Below are 22,364 nucleotides of genomic sequence, written 5' to 3'. Positions count from 1 at the left end.
TCTGTGATTTTGGAGTTTGAGCGCTGAAATTGCTCGCCGAGGGCTGATCCTGCCCTGCGGTTTGGCGGCGGAACCGGGCCCAGCTCCTCGAGCAGAGCAGCGCAGCAACCTCCGCGCTGGCTGGGGCACAGGGACTGGGGTGGTGGTGCCGAACTGCGTCTGCTGACGGACACACCTTGTGTGGGGTCCGTGTAGAGTGAGGTTGACCACACGACGTGCGCCTTGCCTGATTCAAAGTGCCCCCCTACACCCTCCCAGAGACTCCAAAGGTGCCAGGATAAGGGTCGGGACCCTCCTGGCTCTTCCCAGTTAAGGTTGCAGAGACATCCCTGTTCAAATGCTTGGACTAAGCAAGCCTGGGAGGCTCCGTCATGAGAGAAAATGTTCCTGTTGGAAAAGTTAATGCTGCAACTTCAGCATTGTGTTACAGACACAAGAGAAGCATTTAAAGGCCTGGTGTCCGTGGGCAGCATTCACAGGCTCAGCCCGGCAGCCCCTTGGGGGCTGCTGGCGAGACGAAGCCTGACCGAGGCCGTGGGGGGCTTGGGGGGGAGACGAAGCCTGACCGAGGGGGTGGATTTCTCCTAACATCTTCTGGTTGCTAGAAGCTGCATCTCAGCCAGCCTCAGGGATGTTACTCAGGCACCCAGCGACGACGGGCGACAGCAATAGCGCCTGGGCAGGTGGACATCCTATTCCAGTCGCCTGAAGAGCCAGGACCCACAGCGTACTTGCCGGGTACCCCAGTTGCAGGTCTTCAGACCATGGCAGAGATGATGGAGCTCATTTTCATGTCTCCAACAGTGGTCCAGTAGCGGGGTGAGTGGGGAATGACTTTGGGAACAGAGCTGCCATGGTCAACAAATGTAAGAGGGTCGAGTCACCCTGCAGGTGACCGTCCAAGGGGTCACCTCCCGCCTGCCTGCCCCTGGGCGGGACAAGGAGTGCGTGGTCGGACGCTGCCCAGCCTGGCGGACCCTGCACCACAGCACTGATGACCACATGGTGGCAAGTGCTGACGCAGTTTCTCAGCTTGCAAATCACCCTTCTGTTTGGTAAAACAAACTGTTTGCTATTGGCTCTGCTCTTTGCTAACCTCAGGTTTATTTACTCAGTAATTTATCAGCCAGGGCGCAGGCCAGCATCGTGGTCAGGGCCACCATCAGGCTCCACCAAGCACCAGGAGAGCGGGTGTGTGGCACCACAACGTTTAGACCTGTTCGTCCTTCTGGGCCGCTCAGGGATGGCGGGGAGATTCTCCCTTTTTTGGATAAATAATGTGGGAATAATAGTCCCCTTCCCGACTCCAGGCTGTTGCTGCCTTCTGGCCCACCTCAAATTGCCCCAAATCCTGAACTGAGCCTTGGCAGCGCGTCCTGCTCTGCTCCAGCTGTGCTTAGCAATGCCTGCCTGGGTCTTGGCTGGTATCCAGCTCCAGTAATAGCAGTAGAAATGCAATGAGACCTGTTGGGGGAAAAAACAAAAACCAGACAAACCTCTGCCCACCCTACCAACGAGAGGCACGGTGCCTGGAGGATGCAGAGAGCCCTCTGCATCCTGCGCTAACGTACAGCTCTGTCACTTTGGTGGTTGCCATGATGCTCTTCCAGAGAAGCTGTGGCCCTTGCTGAGCCATCACTAAAGTGGAGGGGCCAGAGGCGACAGCGATGTCTGCTGGGTGCAGGGCATCGTCTCCGTCCGGTCCGTGGGCCAGCTCAGGGGACATCTCCGGCCTCAGTGGCAGAGCGGTTGCTCGCTCCGTGGCTGGGCAGAGCTGTGTCGTGCCCTGGCTGAAGCCTCTGTGGCTGTCCCCTTTTGGTGATGGCACGGCCGGTAGACACCCAGCAGCCTGGCACTCGTACACAGTCACATCGGTGGGACAGAGCATGTTGTAAAAGCGGCCATACTGCCCTTAAAGTGTTTGACGTACTGCAACCCGGGCTGTGTGACGGTGACACTGGTGGCAAACGTCTAGTTATATGTGTCAGAAGGATAGAAACCTGAATCGCTCCATGACGGTGACACAGTGGGGATGGCATCAGGGCCTCTGCAGCATGCCCGCTGTGGGGCACGGGGAGGGAGCGGAGATAACGAGCTGCTTGGTGATGATTGTGCCGGTAAGACTTTGCCTGGCGGTGTAAAAGGAGCTAATGCATTGCCAGGTTATTTAATCTCAATAAATCATTTAAAAATATTCAGCTGTTATTTACATTAAAGCAACATTTGATGCCTCTGGGCAGAAACATAGAGGAGATTCAATATTTGTTATACATTAATTGAGCAGACTTAGGTGAGTAAATTTACTTTAATCGGTTTTTTTGCCTAATAATATTAAGCCTAAAAGAGAATGAAGGAGGGGTTTGCTGGAGCATTCAGAGCTGTGAAAAATCTGTTGGTTCCTCACGTCTGATCACGTTTTATAGAGCTTAGGAAAAAGCCGAGTCCCAGCTCAGCTGTCCCACAGCCCCCGCCGCCTTCGCTGGTGGGGGGTCACGACAGGGCTGGCTCTGTCGCCTGGCGTACCTGGCTGCAAGGCTCTTCCTACCTTCAGCCGGTGACAGTCACGCACTTCTTTATTTTTAAGCACATCCTTCACTTCTGTTTACTTAAAGGCAATACAGGCAGTGTCCCATCAAATAAGTGTATTAAGGTAATAAGAAGGTAATTAGTGAACAATTTTAGAACATCAAGCTCTTCCCAATTTCAGCTTGGCCTCTCCTGGCTGGTAGCTCAGCGACCAGATGTTTGCGCAGACCCTCCTCTGTAGCCACAGCAGCGACCGTCATCGTTACCTGCCGTTCATTGAGTGGAGAGACGTTGGGAGGAATTTGCAATGTGTCCCTGCGGAAACAAAGAGCTAACCTAAGGAGTGCAGTTGTTCACTGTGAATAACTATCTGCTCTTGGATGAACACCGTCTCTTCCCCGTGCTGACAAGCCTGCAACCCTCTCCAGACCCGGAGGGCAGCACATTTTGCCATCTCCTTCTTGCAGAAGGGGCCCCCGCTTAAACACGACCCTGGCCGCAGCTCTGCCGTGTGCGCTGGGGAAGAGCAAGGACCCCTAAAATAAACATGCCCCCATTGCAGCCACTGGAAAATTAAATGACTTCTTAACTGGTTTGTTAAACCTTCAAGCCAAGCCTTATCTTTGCAGGGGAGGTCAGGAGAAGAGCAGATGGCAGAAGCCTTGTTTGGGGTCGTGTGTTTTCAGCAAGGGGCACCAGCCTGGAGCGGTGGGCACGCTGAGCTGCCGCTTCTCCTTGTGTTCCTGTGCGCAGCCGGATTCAGGCACGCAAAACTCTCGACTCCTTCAGCTTCTGTTTCTCAACAACAGTCCCTTTCGCGCTTTTCCAGTCTAACTGCGGTAGTTTTGGGGACGTGACATGGCTGAGGCAGCAGAGGAGCAGCTGAAGGGATTCACCGAGTGGGAATCGCAGGAGCCGAGGAGCCATGGTTTTCTCTTCCCAGGTGCAAAGCTGAGGTCAGCAGCAGCTCTTAGTGCTTCTACAGCACTGACGAAGCTTGGCCAACGTTGTAGCTCGAGACTCAGACTTTGCCGAGAGATTGGATTTCTGGGAACTTGCTCCGAATCAAATCTTAATGTTTTCAGGCCCCACAACCTCAGACCAGCTCCGGCTCCTGACAGCTTAACATGGGATTTTGAAAGCAATGGGCTTGGCCTTACTGATGCCCCATCTGATAACTTCTCATCTTCCAAAGCAGCGAAACTTAGCCATAATGAGAGAAAAATGCAGGAGAAACCCCCGCAGTGGCTGGACCTGCTCTTTAGACGTCTACCCCGTTCACAGTTCAGCAGCGCCTAAATGTGGCTGCTGCTCCCGCATCCTCCTGGCCAGCCCCGGCCGTGCCCAAAGCGAACCCGGCTCTCAGTGGCCCCACAAAAGGAGCCGAGGGTCCCCCCGCTCCCGGTTTGTGCTGGCAGCCCCCCCACTTCGCCCTCCCGTCTTCGTGGCTTTCTTTTTTTTACGGGGCCCGCGCGGGGGCGCCCGCCGTGTGATTCACAGGCACAGCTGCGGTTCTGTGGGAATAAAACCCTCCTCTGCCTCACGGGCCGGAAGAAAATCAGAACAAACGTTCTTAGGAAAGGAGGAGCAGGGTAGCCAAGCCAGAGTAAACAAGCACTGAGAGGAGGGAGTGGGAAGGGGGGGCCATGGGTGTCAGCCAGCGGACGCTAACTGGCTGCGGCGAGGACAGTGATGGGTTTCTCCTGTTGCCTTTCTGGCAGTCACTGGTTCTTCGTATCTCCAAAGAGCGATCGATCCAATGGATGCTTTGATGGTGGCATCTCTTCTGGTTGAACCCAAACCAGCTTGATTTTTGCGGCTTTAGGTTCCAGCTCCATTTGTGTCTCTGAGCATCCGGGGGCTGGAGCAGCACCTTTGTTTTCTTGGCCACGAAGGCAAGCAGTCGGTGGGGTTAGGAAAGGTGTGGGGCAGCGCGGGGCTCTGCATCCCTCAGCGCTGCATCAGCTTGTCCCTGGGCCACAGCAGAGCTTCTTTGTAACACGTGTGAGAGCAGCAGGTGCCAACGGCGGGCATTTGTTTAAAAATCTGGATCTTTACAAGCAGTTATGGGGGGTCAGCAGAGCACAGGCATGGCTGGACAGCAGCAGCTACGCACGGCCGTAGGGTTTAACGCCACTGACGGCTTCAGATGCTGCAGATCCGAGTCCGTGTGTGGCTTCAGGGCCCCTCGATGGTGCGTGTCCTGCAGAATCGGCGCATCACATACACGAGCAGCGGAGGCCGACACCAGCCCTGGGAGCGAGGCGAAGCTGCCTGCATCAGCACGGTTGATGGAGGATGCACAAAGCAGGGACGTTAAATGCGGGGAGAAGAGCCCAGTGTCCCTGGCTCCCAGCTCCACGCCTGGATGTGAGAGACAGAATGGAGACGCAAACCTGAACTTGCCTAAGCAATTCGTCACTGGCAGCTTTCAGATGCTGGCTCGGAAAAGTCTTTTGGGGTGTTTGTTATCCAGCCACAACAAGCTTGCGTGGGCTGCAGTCTGGCATGTGTAAGCCAAGAACTGCACCGTTTGGAAAACTAGGAGGATCCCTGGTTTCCACACACATGTGTACGTCCCACCTTAGTGTATGAGGTAGCGTGGGAAGGGACGTCACATTACGAGACCGCTGCAGTCTCTAGTGAAAGCCAGTATTGCTGCAGGCCTAAGAGCAGCCCAAGTGAAAGCAAGCTGGCTCTGGTCTAAAGGCTGTGAGTGTGTGGTGATGCTGGTGAAGTCTTTAACTACCCATTATGGTGTAGAACTGAGAGCCAGCGTTGTCTCAGCTGAAACAGGTCAGCTCAGAAGTTCTTGTAGCCCAGTAGCATGCCCCAGCGTGCCCAGTAGTGGATGCTTAGAGCAAGAGAGTAAGTTGGTGGTTACAGAGGGAGCCTTCCCCCTGTGCTTGCTCTCCTTGTAGCTGGTGGTTTAGGCTTACGCAACGATAAAGCCTTTTTTTAAGACTCCAAGTCCTTACCTCCTGTTGAAAGATGTTTGCGGGCAGGGGCGGTGCTTGGCACCTCTCAGGAATAGTAAGTGAATCACCTCCCCAAATCACTCGGTGGAGGTGTGGAGCACAGGTGAGATTTTTTACCCCTGAGGTTCTCGCAGGGGCGTGGGTGGGGCTTTTGTGGCATTAGCCAAAATGCCGATGGCTTTAACTGCAGGGAAGTCACGAGCGCTCATTTATATAATGCCTCTGTCTTGGTTTTGTTCTTGATGCTTTAGGTATAATAGTCTGGTGACCGGCAAGCGGGCAAGAGGACTCATCGCTGTGCTGTGGCTCCTGTCCTTTGGAATCGGACTGACTCCGCTTATGGGCTGGAACAAAGCCATGAGCGGTTGTCCCAACGCCACCAACGAGACAGGAGCTGACACCGGGACAGAGCACCATGTCTGCTTCATCTCATGCCTCTTTGAGAACGTGGTAACGATGAGCTACATGGTGTACTTCAACTTCTTTGGCTGCGTGCTGCTTCCACTTGTTATCATGCTGGGAATCTACATTAAGATATTCATGGTCGCCTGCAAACAGTTGCATCAGATTGAACTGATGGGCAACTCCAGGACCACACTGCAGAAGGAGGTCCACGCAGCCAAGTCTCTGGCCATCATTGTAGGACTTTTTGCCTTCTGTTGGCTGCCCCTGCATATCTTGAACTGCATCACGCACTTCCACGAGGAGTTCTCTAAATCCAAGCCTGAGTGGGTGATGTACATGGCCATCATCCTCTCCCATGCCAACTCTGTCATCAATCCCATCATCTATGCCTACAGGATCAGGGACTTTCGCTACACCTTCCGCAAGATCATTTCCAAGCTCCTCTGTAAGACGGACGACTTCCCCAAGTGCACCACTGACAACCACCAGCACCTGACCGTCACCAACATTAACTCGCCGGTAGCCTCTGTGACCATATGACCTCGCGCGTCCTGCTCCTGGGATTTTGCGGTCTGTCCCTGACACTACCCTTCCCTGTGCCTACGTGAACAGTGACAGCGAACTCCCAGAGGAGTGCTGAGATGACCACTATGCAGTTATGCAGCTGTATTTTTATTATTTTTTTTTTAATTTTTGTAATTAATGTAGTGCCTCATAGAGGAATAACCTGACCAGGGAGACTGAGTGCAGCTCACCCTCGACTGTAAACCCAGGCTGCGTGAGTGCTGGTGGTCGTATTGTGTCTCCTCTCCAGGTCAGACATTGACTGTGGAAGACCCACCTGTGGGAGGGTGTTTCCCCAATTGTGCTGCTCATGTCGAGTCCTAGGATCTTTATTTTAATTATTTTTTTTTAAACTTTTAGGAGTAATAATTTTGTGTCTGTTTTTAAGTTGTTCTTTAAGTCCATACTTGACAGCACTTTGGTAATACCCAAATTATTCCATCAATTGTTTGATGCAGCTAGTATTCTCTGATGGGAAAAAGTCTTACTTAGCCCAGTCGCTGGTGTGAAACTGAATCCGCGTTCCAGGCTCCGAGGGGCGTGACTGTGGTGATGGGAAAACAGGATCAGAACTGGCCAGCTATTTTTGGCCCCAGCATGGAAGCCCTACTTACTGAAAGAGAAAAAATTTAGAAAAGAGTTGACTGACGTTTTAGAACAGTGGTTTTATTGCCTTTACATCACTTTGGTTTACAGGATCGTGCAGACCAATGCGTCAGGTTTGCTTTCAAATCTGTTTCCAGCTATCAAAATGCAAATGTGCCCTAATGGTCTCAGCTAGTCTGAGCCAGAGCCACGGAGGTTAGTGCAAGCACTGCCTCGGTGACATCATCTCTACAATTAGGTTTTTGCCCCCAAGTCAAAACTTGACAGCCTTGCAGTGCTTCCAGAAGTGCAAGTTGTAGCTGTGATGGTTGACAGCTGGGCGCCGCAGCCCGCCTGAGTCCTGAAACTTGGTCTTGCTGAGGTTCCTCTGCAGCCCAGTAACCCCCCAGAAACTGTGAGTGCTTTTTTTTCTCATAGTGATTTTTATCTTATATTATTATTTTTTTTTCAATCCTGACCTGCATCAGTAGCAAGAGAGACTGGAAGGGAGCTAATTTGCTTGAGAAGCTAGAGTGCCTTGACTTGTGGCCTGATTTTGGCCACGGTGTTTGGGGAAGAAGCTCAGCGGGCAGATTGCCTAGCCTGGCCCCCGCGGTTAGCCAGGTGTCCCGGCCCTTCGTGAGGACAAAGCCCACCCAACAGCGGAGCAGTCTTGATTTGTACTGCAAGTTAACAACTCTCTGCAACCACAGCTCAGTAATTACCGCACCTGACTTAATACCTAACTAACTGTGATATGCAAAATGAGACAAAGGTAGAAAGAACAGGGCATTCATTTCTGACGTCTGAGCTCTACTTCTCCAGACCGCATGACGGCACGTGCGCTGCTGTAAATGAAGCAGTGTTTCTGGCATGTCCTTTAGGATGCAGGGCGGGTTCACTCCACAACGGAGAGGAATAGGGAGGGGAGTCAGAAAGACACCACCCAAACAGCCTCCCTGCTCCGTGCCCGAAAGCCGACTGCAGTACAGAGACCCAGCTGTTCTTGACTAGCTCGGACCTGCCATCACCTCGTGGCCCTCCTACAAACGGGAGTCTTGCCTGAAGGTCCCTACGTGGTAAAGTGGTACCATCTCTCTCCGAAGCCCTCGATGCCAGCAGCATCACCATGTGAGAAGCTGGAGTGCAAGGATGTGTATTAAATACGGTTTTCAGTGGTAACTAACTCGTGCAGGGAGACAGAGCTAGGGAGCGGGCCTTTTAGAGCCAGGTGGTAGGGAAGGAAGGTTAAACACAGCCAGTTCCTGAAGAACAGGTCCATGGACAGACTGTGATGGCTAGAGCAGTTTGTCCCTGATAAATTGTACTTGAATCACATAGAAATCAGCTTTCTGTTTTTTTAACTGCATTGCACTAAAAGGGGAGGGGGTGTTAATATAAGACCCCAAGAGTTTCCTTTCTCTGGCGTATATAATAATAAATACAGTATAAAAAATCAGCTGAGAAGCTGATCTGAAGAAATCCTGTTCCTGCAACATCTGCTGTGCCAGCCGGCATGACCTGCAGGCAGCAGCTGCAGGTAGGACTTAGGGCCCACCACGCAGACAGAGACCGGTTCACTAGGTGTGATGGATTTTGCTACCGTGTGTGTAGCAGCTCAGCCCAAGAGCCAGCCCCAAACCCGGGTGAATCACCAGTAAGCTCTGAATGGGTTTGTATGTGTTTATGCAACGTCCAAATTTAGCTACAGCTCAGTATCTCAGATACTGGCACTTCCCAGAAGAATCCGAATAGTTGAAGTCACTGTCCCAAGTGTTTCTCCTTTAACAGCCCCATTCAGCTTTGCTGCATCTGCCTCGGCCATAGTCCAGCTCACACATGGAGCCACCTCCTGCCATTTGGGAGGAGGATTTGCCTCTCTCCTCCTTTCATTCCTCCCCTTTTGGCTGTGTTCCTTCTGTTAATCATGGCTGGAAACAAGCAGGGTTTCACCTGCAGGTCTGGCAGTGTTGCAAAGTGGTTGCAAGCCACATTTATCCTTACAACAAAGAATGTCATCTCTCCTCTCCTGCTGGCAGAAAATGAACCAAGCTCCGGACAGCACAAACAGACTGAAACACACAGTGCTGCAGGAGAGGGAGGGCTGGTCCCAGAACACTTGCTCGTATGTGACAGCTTGCACTGCAGCTCGGCATCCACGGCCGCTACCTTTCCTATGCCTCGTATGAGCCAGAATTCCTGCAGGCAGATGTGGTGTATCCTTAGCATGACCACGCCATCGGGTTGTAAGCCATTACTAACTATGGCCCGGGTCATCATGGGTTTAGGCACATTAAGTGCCTTTATGGATCTGAGCCAAAGGCATTTCAAGGCAAAATAAAAATAGGACACCTCCCTTGCCCCCCTCAAAAAAAAATAAAATCTCTGAGGGTTTCCATAAAAATGTGAAGTCAAAATGGCAGAGAAACTTTCTGTGGCGAGTGCAGCTGTAGCTATTCAGCTATCACTCATTACTGCTCTGATGTACATAGGACGGATGTGTTTTCCTCATGTTGCTCAGATTTTGTATTTGCAGTAACTGTTATTTACATACAGAATGCTTAATTTACCACCTACACAACCTGGCTCAGCCTGTGCCCCGTTATTTCTTGCAGTGGTGTATTCACACGGTGTATCACACGAGGCCCCGCTGTACACGAGCGGGAGCCCAATCTCAGGGCATGGGCAGGGAGGCACACAGCTGGAAGGAAGGAGCTGGTTCCCAGTCCCTGGCTGCTGTGCGCAACGGGGGAGCCCCAGTCTCCTTTCCCCACTGTCTGATGTGGACAGCAAGCCAGCGCGAGGTGGTCAGCTTGTCTGAAATGGGTCGATTTAAAAAGCACAGCAATCAGGGTGATGCTTCCAAAGATCCTGTATTACAGTTCAGCACAGCGGAAACACACACCTGTCATCAGTCTCGAAGTGCTGAGGGGTCCCTGCCCCAGTCCCTGGCACAGCTTTGCCAGTGATGAATCAGAAATTGCTCTGGGCAGCCAGCTGCAAAGAGCCACTGCAGCGTCACTCTGCCAGGGGCCAACTCCACAAAGCCACCCAGGCACTGGAGGGCGGTGGGGTTAGTCAAAGCACGAGCAGAGTTAACAAGGTTTAACGGGTCACTAAGAGACCTGCTGGATTGTTTGTATCCCCACATCACAAGCACACATTACAAATTAGTTCCAGCATCTTCAGAAATCCCAAGAATAGCCTAAATAAATTAAACAGAAGTCAACACAGGCTTCTTATCATTTATTAATTAATCTATCGGTGCAAGACTGCTAATTAATGTCACGCTTGGCTGCAGCACAGGTAGAAACCTACCAGCCACGAAGAACATTTGCCAGCCTTGTAGATATGAAAAATGCCAGCTACACAGCTGGGAGGGTACACAGAAAGCACATCCACATGTGATCCAAATCCTTCATCCTTCATCCTCTTCCTCAGCCAGTAAGATGCTTGTGAGCTGCTCCTCAGAGACAGTCAGTTCCTGGCAGGCTCCCATGGCCTGACTGAGGTAGACAGCAAGTATATGTTTGCACTGCAAATAATAGCACAGCCAAGTTAACAGCAGGAGCAACACAGGAATGTCATGCTCTATCTGGAAGCCACAAAAATCCATCCTGGCCAGAATGGGTCTAATGAAGCGCTCACCCCTCCCAGGAACACGGTTCCCTCTTGGCATGCCAAGCCCTGGCATAGGCTGGTGCTCCAGCTGCCCCAGGTCAGTTCTGCCATCGGGATAATGTAATACAGGGACCTGACACACACAGCCAAGTGTTACCGGCTCCTGATGCCCTCCCCGCAATTGCAGACCAACTGGTTGCCCTGAGCCCTTCCTCGCTGGCACCAGGTGAACTGTGCCGCTTCATCAGCCAGACTCCATGTGGCAGTCCCATTAGTGGCAGTAGCCCTTGTTCCAAAAGACCAGGGATTATTCATAAGTCACAACAGTAATGTGTAATTAAGAACAAAAGCCCTCCCTAGCCCTTGTAAGGCTGAGCTCCACCCAAATACCAGGACTCCCAGAGGCCAGATTATGCAGTGGGTCAGGCCCAGCCTGCGTGGCCAACTTAACACTCATGTGTTTGCTCCCTTGGAAACTCCAGGCTGCTCAGGTTCAAGGAGCAGAGCACAGCCTGCTCCTCCGCTCCCTATCCCGGCCCCAAGTTAAGGCAGACAACTCACCAGCAGGCTCTCGCTCTTCTGCAATACAGTAAACCCAAAAGCAGGACACGTGCAGAAGTGGCAGGAACTGTAGCAGGTGTAGAGTTTGCCTGAGCTCCCAAGGACCTGAAAGGAAGGCAGCTGGAGGGGGTGGGAGTCAGAGGCACCATTCACTTTTAATTTCTCCAACTCTTAGCCTGTATCTGGACTGACACCCTCTCCGCAATGACACACAGCACGCAACTGGCAAGCAGGTGTCACAATACAAAAGTGTCCCCAAACACTGCAGTGACCCATCTAAGCCTGAAGTTCCTCAGCTTTCTCACAGTCTCTACACGCTTCTCTCCCCACAGGCAAGGAAGGGCTCCTGTCCGTAAACCTCGGCTCCAGTGCCTTGTCTGCTGCTAAGAGATGAGGAACAGGCCAGGGGCACTGAGCACAGAGCTCCCTCCCCTGACCTCCCAAAGCCGGCAGCACAGCCAGCTGCCAGCCCCTCCGGCAAGTCCCCCAGTACTGGCAGACACAGAATAGCTGAAGATGATGAAGACCCTCTTGTCACAGAAAGCCCATGTGTGAATCCAGAGCCACCATGGGCCTGGGGATGGACGGAGAGCAGCAGCGAGCCCTTGCCGCAAGGCCTTTTCTAACTAGCTCCAGTGTCGGAAGGCCGCAAGGTCTCTTGCTGTTCTGCTCCCAAAACCAGCTGCAGCTATTGGAATCCAGTTTTGTCTGAATAAACAAAGTTGAAGTCTCCAGAGAAGAAGCCTCCCTGCTCCATCTCTGGTTTGGGAACAGCACTGCCTCCCTTTCCCACGTGCCGTTCTTCTGCAAGGCTGGTACTGAGGCATATTCCCTCTGCCCCATGGCCACGGGATGCAGGCAACCAGGTGAGGGGAGCGTTCATTTCCAGCATGGAGAAGCTGACAGGCAATCCGTGAGCTGCTGGAGCTGACTGCGTGGTATAGCAAAGCCCACCTACAGATTATTTCTCTTTTGTTTTCTTCAAGACTGGAAAATAGCTTTTAGAAAGCTACTTTAAGAGCCAACTGCTCTGCCTTCTCCTATTGCAAGGGAAGGGTCTGCAGGAGCAGAACATACTCGCAGACTCGCGCTCAATAGCATGGACTTCACTAACGCTAAACTGAGTGCACCCCATGGCCAAAACACAATTACCACAGAGTATTTGCCGTGATGTGTCTTGTATCTGCCACAGCGAGAGCAAGTGCTTTGTGTCAGCTCTGCGGCCTCGACAGCTGGCACTAATTCTTCCCCGATATTCCAGAGACCGGTGGAGATTTACATGGGTGTAATCACCAGCAGTGCCCTCCTCCGCACACATGCCCCTGGGCTCTGATGGCACACCACACTCATCTCCCATACCAGGCTTTAGATTGTGGTTGGGTTTGTGGCACAGATACACCTAAATCCAAAGATAAACACAAAAAAAGTGAAAAGACAGTGGAGCCTCTGGCACTCCTAAGTCCCTCCAGAGGAACATCATCACTCCTGGTCCAGAGCTGCACTTGCAAGAGGAGCCTGCCCCTGTCCCCTGGAGCTCTCTCTGCACCCCTTGCCCAACAGGTAACGTCCACAAGTTTAAGCTCTCCCACAGAAGCACCTATGCCTCATAATTCCCCTTAGTCCTAGCAGATTCAGGACACAAGACTTACATTCCCATTTCAGGGTAAACCATTCTTTTCTCAGTCTAGCCTTTACCCTGGGCCCTCCTTATACTCCAGGCTGAGTTTGTTTCACTTCTGATAAGTTTGTTTTTCTCTAGCCCCTTTGATTGTTTTTTTCCAAGATAAAGTATTCCGATGGTGCCTTTCCTTCAAAGTGTTTTCCTTTGAGGAGGGGGGGAAGACACAGACACTGCCAGATTTGGGCTGAGTTTAGTGTTTCCCCCGTCCTGACCTAGATGGCAAGAATGCAGCTTCTGCCTAATAAGGCAGAATCTAAAATCCTAAGACCAAGAGAAAAAGGTGCCTCTGTTTCTGGCCAGCTGCAGCCAAGCCAGGCACTGGGGTGCTCTCTTGGCCCTGAGATGCTGTGAGATTTCCTTCCGCTGCCCTCATCTCCAGGCACTTGCTGGCTGCATAGCGAGGAAAAATCACCTTGGTGGTGGTGTCCCTGCCAGTTTGTGGGGACGCAGGAGGGCCAGCTCTGGCACCATGGCAGCTACCGCTGCCACCAGCATACAGCTAGGCAGCACCACAGTCTGTGCCAGGATCTGCTACTCAAATCCTTCACGGCAGGGCAGGCTGCCATACAGTTCTAGGAAATTAATTAAAAAAGACATTAAAAAGAAGTACCCAATAAAAGCGCAGGATGTGAGCAACGCAAGTGACGGTTGGCAGGAGGGCTAAAGCACTACCTCTCCCCCTGCTAACTGGCTTCACTCCCACAGCTCACAGCTTTTCTGCAGCTCAGGCGCAGCTGAGTTGGTGCCCCAACGGCTGCCTGATCATCACTTTACACTTCTGCTGAATCCAGCACAGCTCCATCATCAGCCAGCATCCACCATCTCTGCAGCAGGTAAGACTTACTTATCCCTGACCTGGAGTTACAAGGGTTGGCTTTAGTCTGCAGCATAAGCAGGTATTATACAAGCTCTTCTGGGATGAGTAACAACTCTGAGGTAACATCAGCCCTTGAATACCCCATCGGTGTTACTCCTCTGTTAAGTAGCAAGGGCATTAATGCCCAGGCACTAAATGACAAATCAGAGCTTTCACTGGACTGAGGGCTCTTTCTTCTCCCATCTCAGTTCCTGAGGGCAAGAGCTGCCTACACCACAGGCTGCAGTCCTAGGGCCTGTCTGAGCAAAGCCGTTTTCCCCTGAAGAAGTACCTAAGATGTGCTGGGTGATATGGAAGGCAAACAGCATTTTAGCCTGTGAAGTATCAACATCCCAGATTTGGCTATGATGACCCAAAGGAGTTTCACAATAGGACCAGCCGCATGGCCTCAACAAGAACAGTTCTCCAGATCCAGCTGCACGTGAAAGCACCACCTCACATTCCAGCTCAACCACATCTGGGCACAAACAGCAGAGCTGACTTTCTGGGGAATAAGTGAAAGGGATGACTCTATGTGTCCAGGTAGCCATGGATGCCCCCCTCTCCCCACGGCACTGGGCATGCTTCTCTGCTGAGAGAGAAGTGCACATAGCTGGGATATGTGTCTACACCACAAACACATGAATGAAGAGCCAGTGACGCCACCCAGCTACTCTTAAGTGCAGTATCCCACTCAGTGTTTCGGTTTCTATGGCCCCAGCTTGTGCTCCTGTCACTGCTCCAGCCAGTGGCCTCAGGGGAGGCTCTGCTCTTTGTTTCTGCATCTCAGACAGCTGTGCTGAGGAAGAATTTTGCAATGGGACCAGCCTCACACCCCCAGAGAAAATATCTCTTTGGATTCCGCTGTTAATGAACTCATCAGCATGGCGTTAATCAGCAATCAAGCTCCACTAAAGAGGAATGCTGCTCAAGCACACAGGCACTTGCAGGCAGGGACTGCGTCCTGCAGGCTGCCTGTCAGCTGGGAGGACACATAGGGCCTGGGTGATGCAGGGGGACCACTCATGTCACACTCATCAGCTACAAAGGGTGCTGAAGGCTGGGCTTGTCCTAAGTTAACTCCTGGTGACCAGCCCTGACCTATCTGTCCAGGGGCTCCTCCTCATCCTCATCATCCTTCACACAAAAGGGTACTAAGTGAAGACTGTGCATCCTAGCCTGCAAAGCTCTGCCTTAGCCTGCATGGCCCAGCAAAGCTCTGCAAGGAGAACGTGACCATTCGCTGCCCAGTGGCATATTCAGCCAAGCAACAGTAAAAAAGCAAAAGCCTTTAAGCATTCAATTAGTGAGAGAGCTGCTGTCTATGGGTCCTGGAAACAGCGCTTCTTACGCTTTACCAAATAGCCACAGGCAAGCCCTCAACTAAAATCAAAGGCTGTGTTCTTGAGCCCTGTGTGTTTATGAATCATGCGTCTCTGGAGGGGCCAATGTCCCTTCCAAGGCCCCAGAAGCGATAAAGACTCCATGTGCAAATCAAGCAAGGCAAGTTCTCAACACGTGGGTTTGTGTCATTACCCAGGCCTGGCTTCACAGCTCTTCTCTTACCCTAGATGACCCCAAAGCATCTCAGCACCTCCAGTGAAGAAGAGAAGGCCCTTTGCAGGGAGGATATTTGGCTGCTACAACAGTGAGCAAAGAGATTTCCCCTTCTCTGGTATGTGAAAAAGCACGGCACCAGGTTCAGCAATGGAGGGGGCTGTGCTATTTGAGGGGGGTTAGTAGTGCTAAATAGAAGGAATTGGGTGCTTCTTCACCAAAAGCTTATGGGCAAAGGGTCCTACTGCCTTACCCAGGGCACAGCACATGGTGTCTCTCTGAATCTGTGACCCCATGGGCTGGATGCAGCTGGCCAACGACTCACAGAACGGACAGACTGTGCCCAACAGAGATGCTACCAGTGCTATGGCACAGTAGAGCAAGGAACTGTGCGTACCACAGAACAGTCTGAAAGATGTGCCAATGGCTCCTCTCTTCACCTAATGAGCCTTGGCTCCGTCTCCAATCCCATGCTGTAAGAAGAGTTTGATATTTAGGGCTAAGGTGAGCTCTTCTCCCTAAAATGCCATTTTATTAAGATATTTCTGTGATTCACAGACTTGGCTACAGTGAACTAGAATGAAACCCACGGATTTGGCCTGTGTTGCTTCCTCCCAGGCAGCAAGGATCCTATTGCCAAGTAGAGGTCAAGAGTGTTCAGGACACTGAGGATCTGGAGTGCAAGAGGGAAAGAAATGCAGTGATGGCAGATAACACTCCGTTGCGTACAGTTTGTCAAGAGGAAGAACTGCCTTTGTTGGAGAGGATGAAAGTAATAAAGCAAAATTAGCAATCCCTGGAAAATTTCCTTCTGACTGTGATACCCACAAACACGTAAGAAATTGTCTCTGACTGGCTGGGAGCCACAAAGAAAACGGTGGTGTACCATGCTGTTCTAATTCTAGGCCATGGCTACTGCTCTCCAGTATCGCCTGAGGAGTTTGTAAAACACCGATATTGTCTCATGTTTATCCAAGTGCCTTTCCATGTTCTGCAAGTTAGGAAAATATTGGCTTACATGTCAACTGGAAACCGTCAGAAAGTAAGACTGAAGAGGAGTGTGTACCTGGTATGCAGTCCTTCCGCTGGGGGACATGACTCGCGTGACAGAACGCTGGTCCACCAAATCCAAAGCTGGGACAGCAGATGGGCCAAATATGAACTTCAGCCTGAAAGAGAACGTGTCTTTAGTTAGGCGACGCCACAAAAGGAGACCACCTTGCTTAGCCTTAATCCACAGGATTTAGCCCTCTGGAGTCCAGAAGGCCTGTAGCCAAAGGTTCCCATTGCCTCTCAAAACACCACCAGTTACAGCTCCATTAATTACCCTGCCAAGCAATGAACTGCGTTTGTCATTCTCAGCTTTGCTGGCTTTCACCAAGTGACCACCAATCCCTGCCCTGTCCATCTGAGAAAATCCCAAGACTCAGTCCTTAAGGACAGCCTCTACTCTGCCAGCTATTCAGAGCTGGTTTTTTATATTCTTAAGAGACTTCCAAATTTCCAAGCTGCTCCCAAAGAGCCCCACATTTCTTTGCAAAATCCCACTCAGATTTAATTACAAGGCATTTTAAAGATTTTTGTTACACAGGACATTACAGCTTATGTGTTTCTTCTTCAGCACTACGACCCAAACACTATTCTGGCTGCCTGCTGCACAAACAGGACATGAAGTGGTTCCTGTCCTGAACTAAAATGAGACAAAGTGCATCAGAGACACAGAAGTGAGATTTTTTTAGTCAGTCTCTATGACTGCGACACAGTGTTAGCCATGCAGGTGAGGAGTTCTCTTTGAGCAGCGTTTCTGGCTTGACAGTCACTTTACAGACCACTGATTATTGTAAAAGGAGCGTAGGTGAAGCAAGAGACAGAAGTTGTCCTCACAGTGATCCGATCAGCCTTTTTGTTAGTATTCCCATAGTTCTTCCGATACAAACTCTATGTAGACAGAGCACTGGCGCTTAACCAAGTTATCAAACAGTGAATCTAGATGCTAAAACTGGAAACTTTGCTTCTGCCCAGCACCCTAAATACACTAGGTCTTCTTCAGGGGAAACTGCACCTCTGGCAGCAAAAGCAAGACATGCTGGGAAAGAGAAGGTGCAGGAAGGAAATCCTGGAGGATGCACAGTGCTGGGGATCCAACAGAGGTTACAGGCAGCCTCACGCATGCAGCCCAATTATCCTTGTTGCAGTAAACTGTGAAACTGTCACATGAGCACAACGAGCATAAACAGGGATTTTAGTGGGGGCAGCACCAGGTAAACAAGAGCACATGGAGGCAGACCTGCTAATGCTAAGGGGAAAAGGGGCTCGTGCTCTGGGACACCTTAATTGTACATATAGGCTGCCTTGGATGAATTACCCTGGATCAGATTATTGATCAGTTGGTCTTGAGTCCCACCTCCAGTCATGGCCCACGCATTGTGCCTCGGAGCAAGGAGAGAGCAGGGATGATGCAGAGCCCCTTGAGCAATAGGAAATGCAGCAGTAGGGCTCCCTCCTCATCCCAGGGAAATTGGTTTAAACCCTGGAGAACGAATGAATCATTTTGTAGTGATCGCATCTCCTCTATCACGGTCACAACTGAAGTATGAATTATTCTTTCTCTGCCCACCAAACTGCATCAATAGGCAGCTAAAGACCATCAAGGAAATACAGACACTCCACTGCACATGGAGCCACTGGATAGCAGTAGTTTTACATCTGCAATCCAGCTACCAGCAGGGCTCAGAGACAGCAAATTTATTCCAGATAAACATGCATGTGCCTTATGTCACTCCACCCTCCCTAAAAACCCCTTCCCTTTCCTTTCCTTCCAAGCAGGATACACCACCGTGCAGGGATGCACTACTGCACAGCATTTATGGACCAGAGTGTGCCTGGCATGGGGTAAAGACAAGGTTAACCAGGTTTGCTCAGGTACACATTTGCTGCCTGGAAAACATTGCCTTTACACAACTCTCTCCTCGGCCTCGGTGCTGTGAGGCAGCACCTTGGAGGCACACGCTGGTGTCCGGGCGCTGCTGTGGTCAGTTCTGTAAAATTCCACACCAGGAAGTGGAAGAATAAAGAGCTGTGAGTCCTGAAGGCACAGTAATTTCCATCTACATACTCATTGTCTGCACAGCCCTGCAAGGAGGATTTTAGCTCTCGCTGATGCTGTGCAAGGGTATATGATAAGCTGTATGTCAAATATGAACATCTGTACCTTTAGCCTATTGTCCAGACAGCTCACAGGCTTAAAGGTTATTCTAGACATGTGTATCCAGCTCCTCTGAATGTGTTCCAAAGAGCTCAGGGGCAATTCAGTTAACTTTACAGACCTTTTATCCGCTGAGAAAAATCTGTGTAGTCCAGATTAATTACAAGGGTAAACAACAAGAAAATCAGCAGTGGTGAAAAGATAGCCCAAAACACGAGCAGGAGGACAGGAGAAAGCAGAGGAACATTTCCAACTCCAGGGAAGACACAAAGAGCCAAGGCAGAGCCCTGGCGCCTCAGCAGCATGGCTGACCTACGCGTCTGAGTCAATCTCATTGATAACAAGCCAAGCAGACAGACTTATTCCAGGAAGACCAAAACTTCAGTTGCACAAACTCAAGGCAATAAGGACTGGCTTCATCTGAGGACTGAGAGGAGGTGGGTGGGGGAACACTCAACGTAAGACATTCCTTAATGATTAGGTTTGGGACTATAAGGGGGCTGAGTTTAATGAGTTTCAGTAACTCTTTCAAATTTGGGGAATTCTTTTTCCATGTATATAATTCAATCAGGAAATAAGTAAGGGCAATGGCTAAAAAAATTCAAGTACTTCAGAGATTTGGAAGAGGCTCAGAAATTAAATCAGAATACTTCTGAGCCACTGGTCACAAGGAATTGATGGAAATCTGACTGCCAAGAGTTACCACCCAACCGTTATTAAACTTAACAAGAGAATTTCTTTCCTCCTCTTTTCTTTTCTGACAGGAAGGAAACAAAAAGTTACAAGACTTGTCAAATATAATCCCACCTTTCAAAGGCCATTGTGGTCCCAGAAGAGAGAGCCCGCATGCATACCTTTCACAAATGTTATGTTAGATAACTTTAGATCCAAAGGTATTGAGGCCTGAAGGGTTCCTGGTGATCTCCTCTCCTGGCTAAATGACAGGCAGGCAGGAACATAAATTTAAAGAGGAATCTGAAAAGCCTTTCTCACTGTGATTGTGCCTTTTCCCTACCTTCAACATCAATTAGTGAGGGCTGCAGAAGTTGTGAAACCTCAATCTCTTAGGAGACTGCTTGGGAATGACTGAAATATTCACAAGCTTCAGTCAACACAAGGGTGATGAAGCTGACCTCAGACTTCTGCTAAATACAAGAAAACTCTCAGGGCAATCTTCAAGTTAAAATTCCCTTGTGCAGAGAGAGGATACGTTCACTTCTCCCTTTCTATCACACGTGCCCATGACTCAAACAGAAGGGACCTCAGGATGCTGCTGCACTCCGAATGATACAAACACAGTGGAGATGCAGCACTCCAGTGGCATGAATCACTCTGAAACACAGTCCACTCTCACAGAAAACTCATTCCAGATCTGAGGGTAGACTCAGGAGCTCAGGCTAAACATTCAGGGTTTCTGCATGTTTAATCCACCCAAATAAGAGCAAGTCATCACAGGAGATTCAGCAATATGCAGATAATTTCATGAATTTCTGGAAAAACCCTTGAGATCATCTCTTTGGACCTTCATTTCAACTACCAGCAAAAACACGTAGCAACTCTGCATGAGAAACACGTACTGGTCAAACACAGGACAAAAATAGCAGTACTATGACGGGAGCAGATTATCAACTGCCCTTTAGCAGGACACCTGGGACAAGAACTGAAGCAAGAGATACTTACCCCAGCAGCAGGTCATCAGGGACTGCAACAAAAAGAAAATAAAGCATGATTTTGCTGAACTTCCCTACTGTGAGGGACATCAACATGATCGCGAGGCTAGTGTCTCCCTAACGTACCCTTCGAGGCCACACAGGACAGCAGTGCTCTAGCCATCCTCTCTAGCCACCAAAAAGCCACAAGGAGCAGCAAAATGATGTGCTATAGTAATGCTAAGGCACTTACCAAGTACAGCAATCAGAATCACAGGGATTAATTTTAAAAAGAAATGTAGAAGCCCAAATATACTTAATTTTATAATATCTTACTTTTGAAAGCATGCAAGAAAAGGCATGCAACCTCAACATCTTACTCTGCCACTTTAATAAGTTGGTTAAAAATATATATATTGGTTTCCCTGAAACTCTTTTGGCATGAGTTGAGAACTCTGGCATCAAAACTTGAAAATGTTGTTCTTTTCCCAGCATAGTCTTGCAGGGCGCCACTGGTTTATAGCTTTTAATGCAGCACGAAACATAATGTCTTCACTTATTGGAACTTCTTGTTAAGATGGAAAGTTACACTTAAGAAAATTAGTCTGTTTGTTGTAGCTAACAGCTTAGGCTCTGATCATCCAATCTGCTGTTTCTGTTATCACTAATGGGACACAGTGTACTAAGTCTCTGTATTCCACTGGAAGATCAGGATTTTTGACTTTAAAATTCTTTGTTCCAACAATTCAAAATATTCTCTACGACTTATGCTGTAGGTTTGACTTTTCCAACTTTATTCTAATTTAATTCTCCAAAGTGATTGATCAGTTTGTTTCCACAGTTATGTCTCAGTGTATGTCTTAGTACTATTTTAAGGAGAAGTGTACCTTAAAAGGCAAGTTGATTTTTTTTTTCCTAGTTTACAACAGGATTTATAAAGCTTTTTTAAAAAGTGATATGTAGGTTTTGGATCTATTCTAACCTGGCAGGAGCCATACTGCAAGTATGCCAAAAAGCTGTCAATGTGGTCACTCTGACAGTTTAGATATTAAGTCTCTGCCCATATCCCACTCAAAGGTGTAGTGCTCAAACAGACTTCTCTGAAAGTTTATTTAGTTGGTTTTAGTGCAGTTAAAAATATTCCTTAAATAGACACTTTCCTTAGGAAGAATCATTCTGCACTACTTATCAAGTGAACACAAACAGTAATATTATTTCAGCACAGATTACAGAACTCGTTAGTAACCCTAAGTGCAATGAAGGTAATTGTTCTTAACTAGCTGCTAGAAATGGCCAAGATTTAACTGTTGGCTTACGCTTGCTTCATTCAAGCAACGGGAAAGTTGTTCTTTGCTCTGGGATCACCAACAGAACACCCTCTGCCGGTCAGTCATGCAACATGGTCGGTTTTATGAAGATTTCCCTTTCTAGTTTTTTTAGTGCGTCTATAAAAAGAGCAGCACAGTAGGCACAACAAAATGCCAGCATAGAAGTATGTAAATTATCATCCCTCAAGTGCAACCACTTACACTACAAGCTCTAAGCAAGCAGCATTATCCTAGGTTCCATGTTCAAAAAAGTGTCAACAAACTCGTCTAATTTTTGAAAGGGCCTGACTTTGAGAAGGGGGCTGCTCCTCATGATCTGTGCTTCAAACCCCTTTGTGTTGTCTCCAGACAGGGACACAAAAGCTGGAAACACCGAATACAACCTGCCACTCCTGAGAGTGAAGGACACCCCTTACGTGACAGAGTCTGCAGCAGATGCAGACAAGGGGAGGCCAACAACCCTCATTGCTACCTGAAGGTTTGACAGCACCTGTATTACTGGCCCACCGCCTGCTGGGACGGTTCTGCTTTTTCTTTACGTACCGTGTGAGGTCTCCTGAAAAGCCTTTTTGATCTCTTTCAAAAGCTCTTCTGCTACTGCTGGCAAGGTGCTGTCCATCTCCTTGGCTCTGGCCTCATGACTGGAAGCAAGACAGAAGAGAGCAGGAGACGGGGCAAACGGTTAAGGTCACCACAGATACTATAACCAGGACGGTTTATCTGGGCAATACTCTGACTCTACCCTGCAATGAGGCCAAGGAAGGGCACCCTCAGCAACTTTTGAAATGTATTTTTTACACTTTCTCGGAACAAAGGGTTTCTTAAAAACACACGAGTGTCTCTCGGTA

At 49.6% G+C, this 22,364-nt stretch overlaps 2 protein-coding genes across 2 annotated transcripts in view; one reads left to right on the top strand and one right to left on the bottom strand.

The window, feature by feature from the left end:
- ADORA2B (adenosine A2b receptor) overlaps positions 1 to 6,824 on the top strand; it is a 17,539-nt gene extending 10,715 nt beyond the window's left edge. Inside the window, exon 2 of the mRNA XM_009708882.1 lies at positions 5,756 to 6,824. Coding sequence (XP_009707184.1) covers positions 5,756 to 6,449 — 694 coding nt within the window. The 3' untranslated portion in view covers positions 6,450 to 6,824. The remainder of the gene's footprint in view (positions 1 to 5,755) is intronic.
- A 3,482-nt stretch (positions 6,825 to 10,306) lies between these two features.
- On the bottom strand, positions 10,307 to 22,155 carry ZSWIM7 (zinc finger, SWIM-type containing 7). Its single transcript, XM_009708881.1, has 6 exons — positions 22,060 to 22,155; positions 20,220 to 20,241; positions 16,401 to 16,503; positions 11,241 to 11,345; positions 10,461 to 10,593; positions 10,307 to 10,423 (listed from the first exon to the last, which is right to left on the bottom strand). Exons 1-5 carry the CDS (start codon positions 22,133 to 22,135, stop codon positions 10,477 to 10,479), a joined length of 423 nt encoding a protein of 140 aa, XP_009707183.1. The 5' UTR covers positions 22,136 to 22,155; the 3' UTR covers positions 10,307 to 10,423; positions 10,461 to 10,476.
- Between the last annotated feature and the right edge of the window lie 209 nt (positions 22,156 to 22,364).

The sequence above is a fragment of the Cariama cristata genome, unplaced genomic scaffold (assembly GCF_000690535.1).
Source record: "Cariama cristata isolate BGI_N322 unplaced genomic scaffold, ASM69053v1 scaffold6051, whole genome shotgun sequence".
NCBI lineage: Eukaryota > Metazoa > Chordata > Aves > Cariamiformes > Cariamidae > Cariama > Cariama cristata.
This window is presented reverse-complemented; position numbering and strand designations above follow the sequence as displayed.

What these genes read in the sequence shown, in the direction of transcription:
- ZSWIM7 (XM_009708881.1), bottom strand. Translation starts at nt 22,135, where the DNA reads ATGGACAGCACCTTGCCAGCAGTAGCAGAAGAGCTTTTGAAAGAGATC. An exon ending in GCGGAAGGACTGCATACCAG is followed by an intron (nt 11,346 to 16,400) that starts GTACACACTCCT and finishes CCTTCCTTTCAG; the next exon opens with GTCCTTGGGAGCTCAGGCAA. An exon ending in AGAAGAGCGAGAGCCTGCTG is followed by an intron (nt 10,594 to 11,240) that starts GTGAGTTGTCTG and finishes TATTATTTGCAG; the next exon opens with TGCAAACATATACTTGCTGT.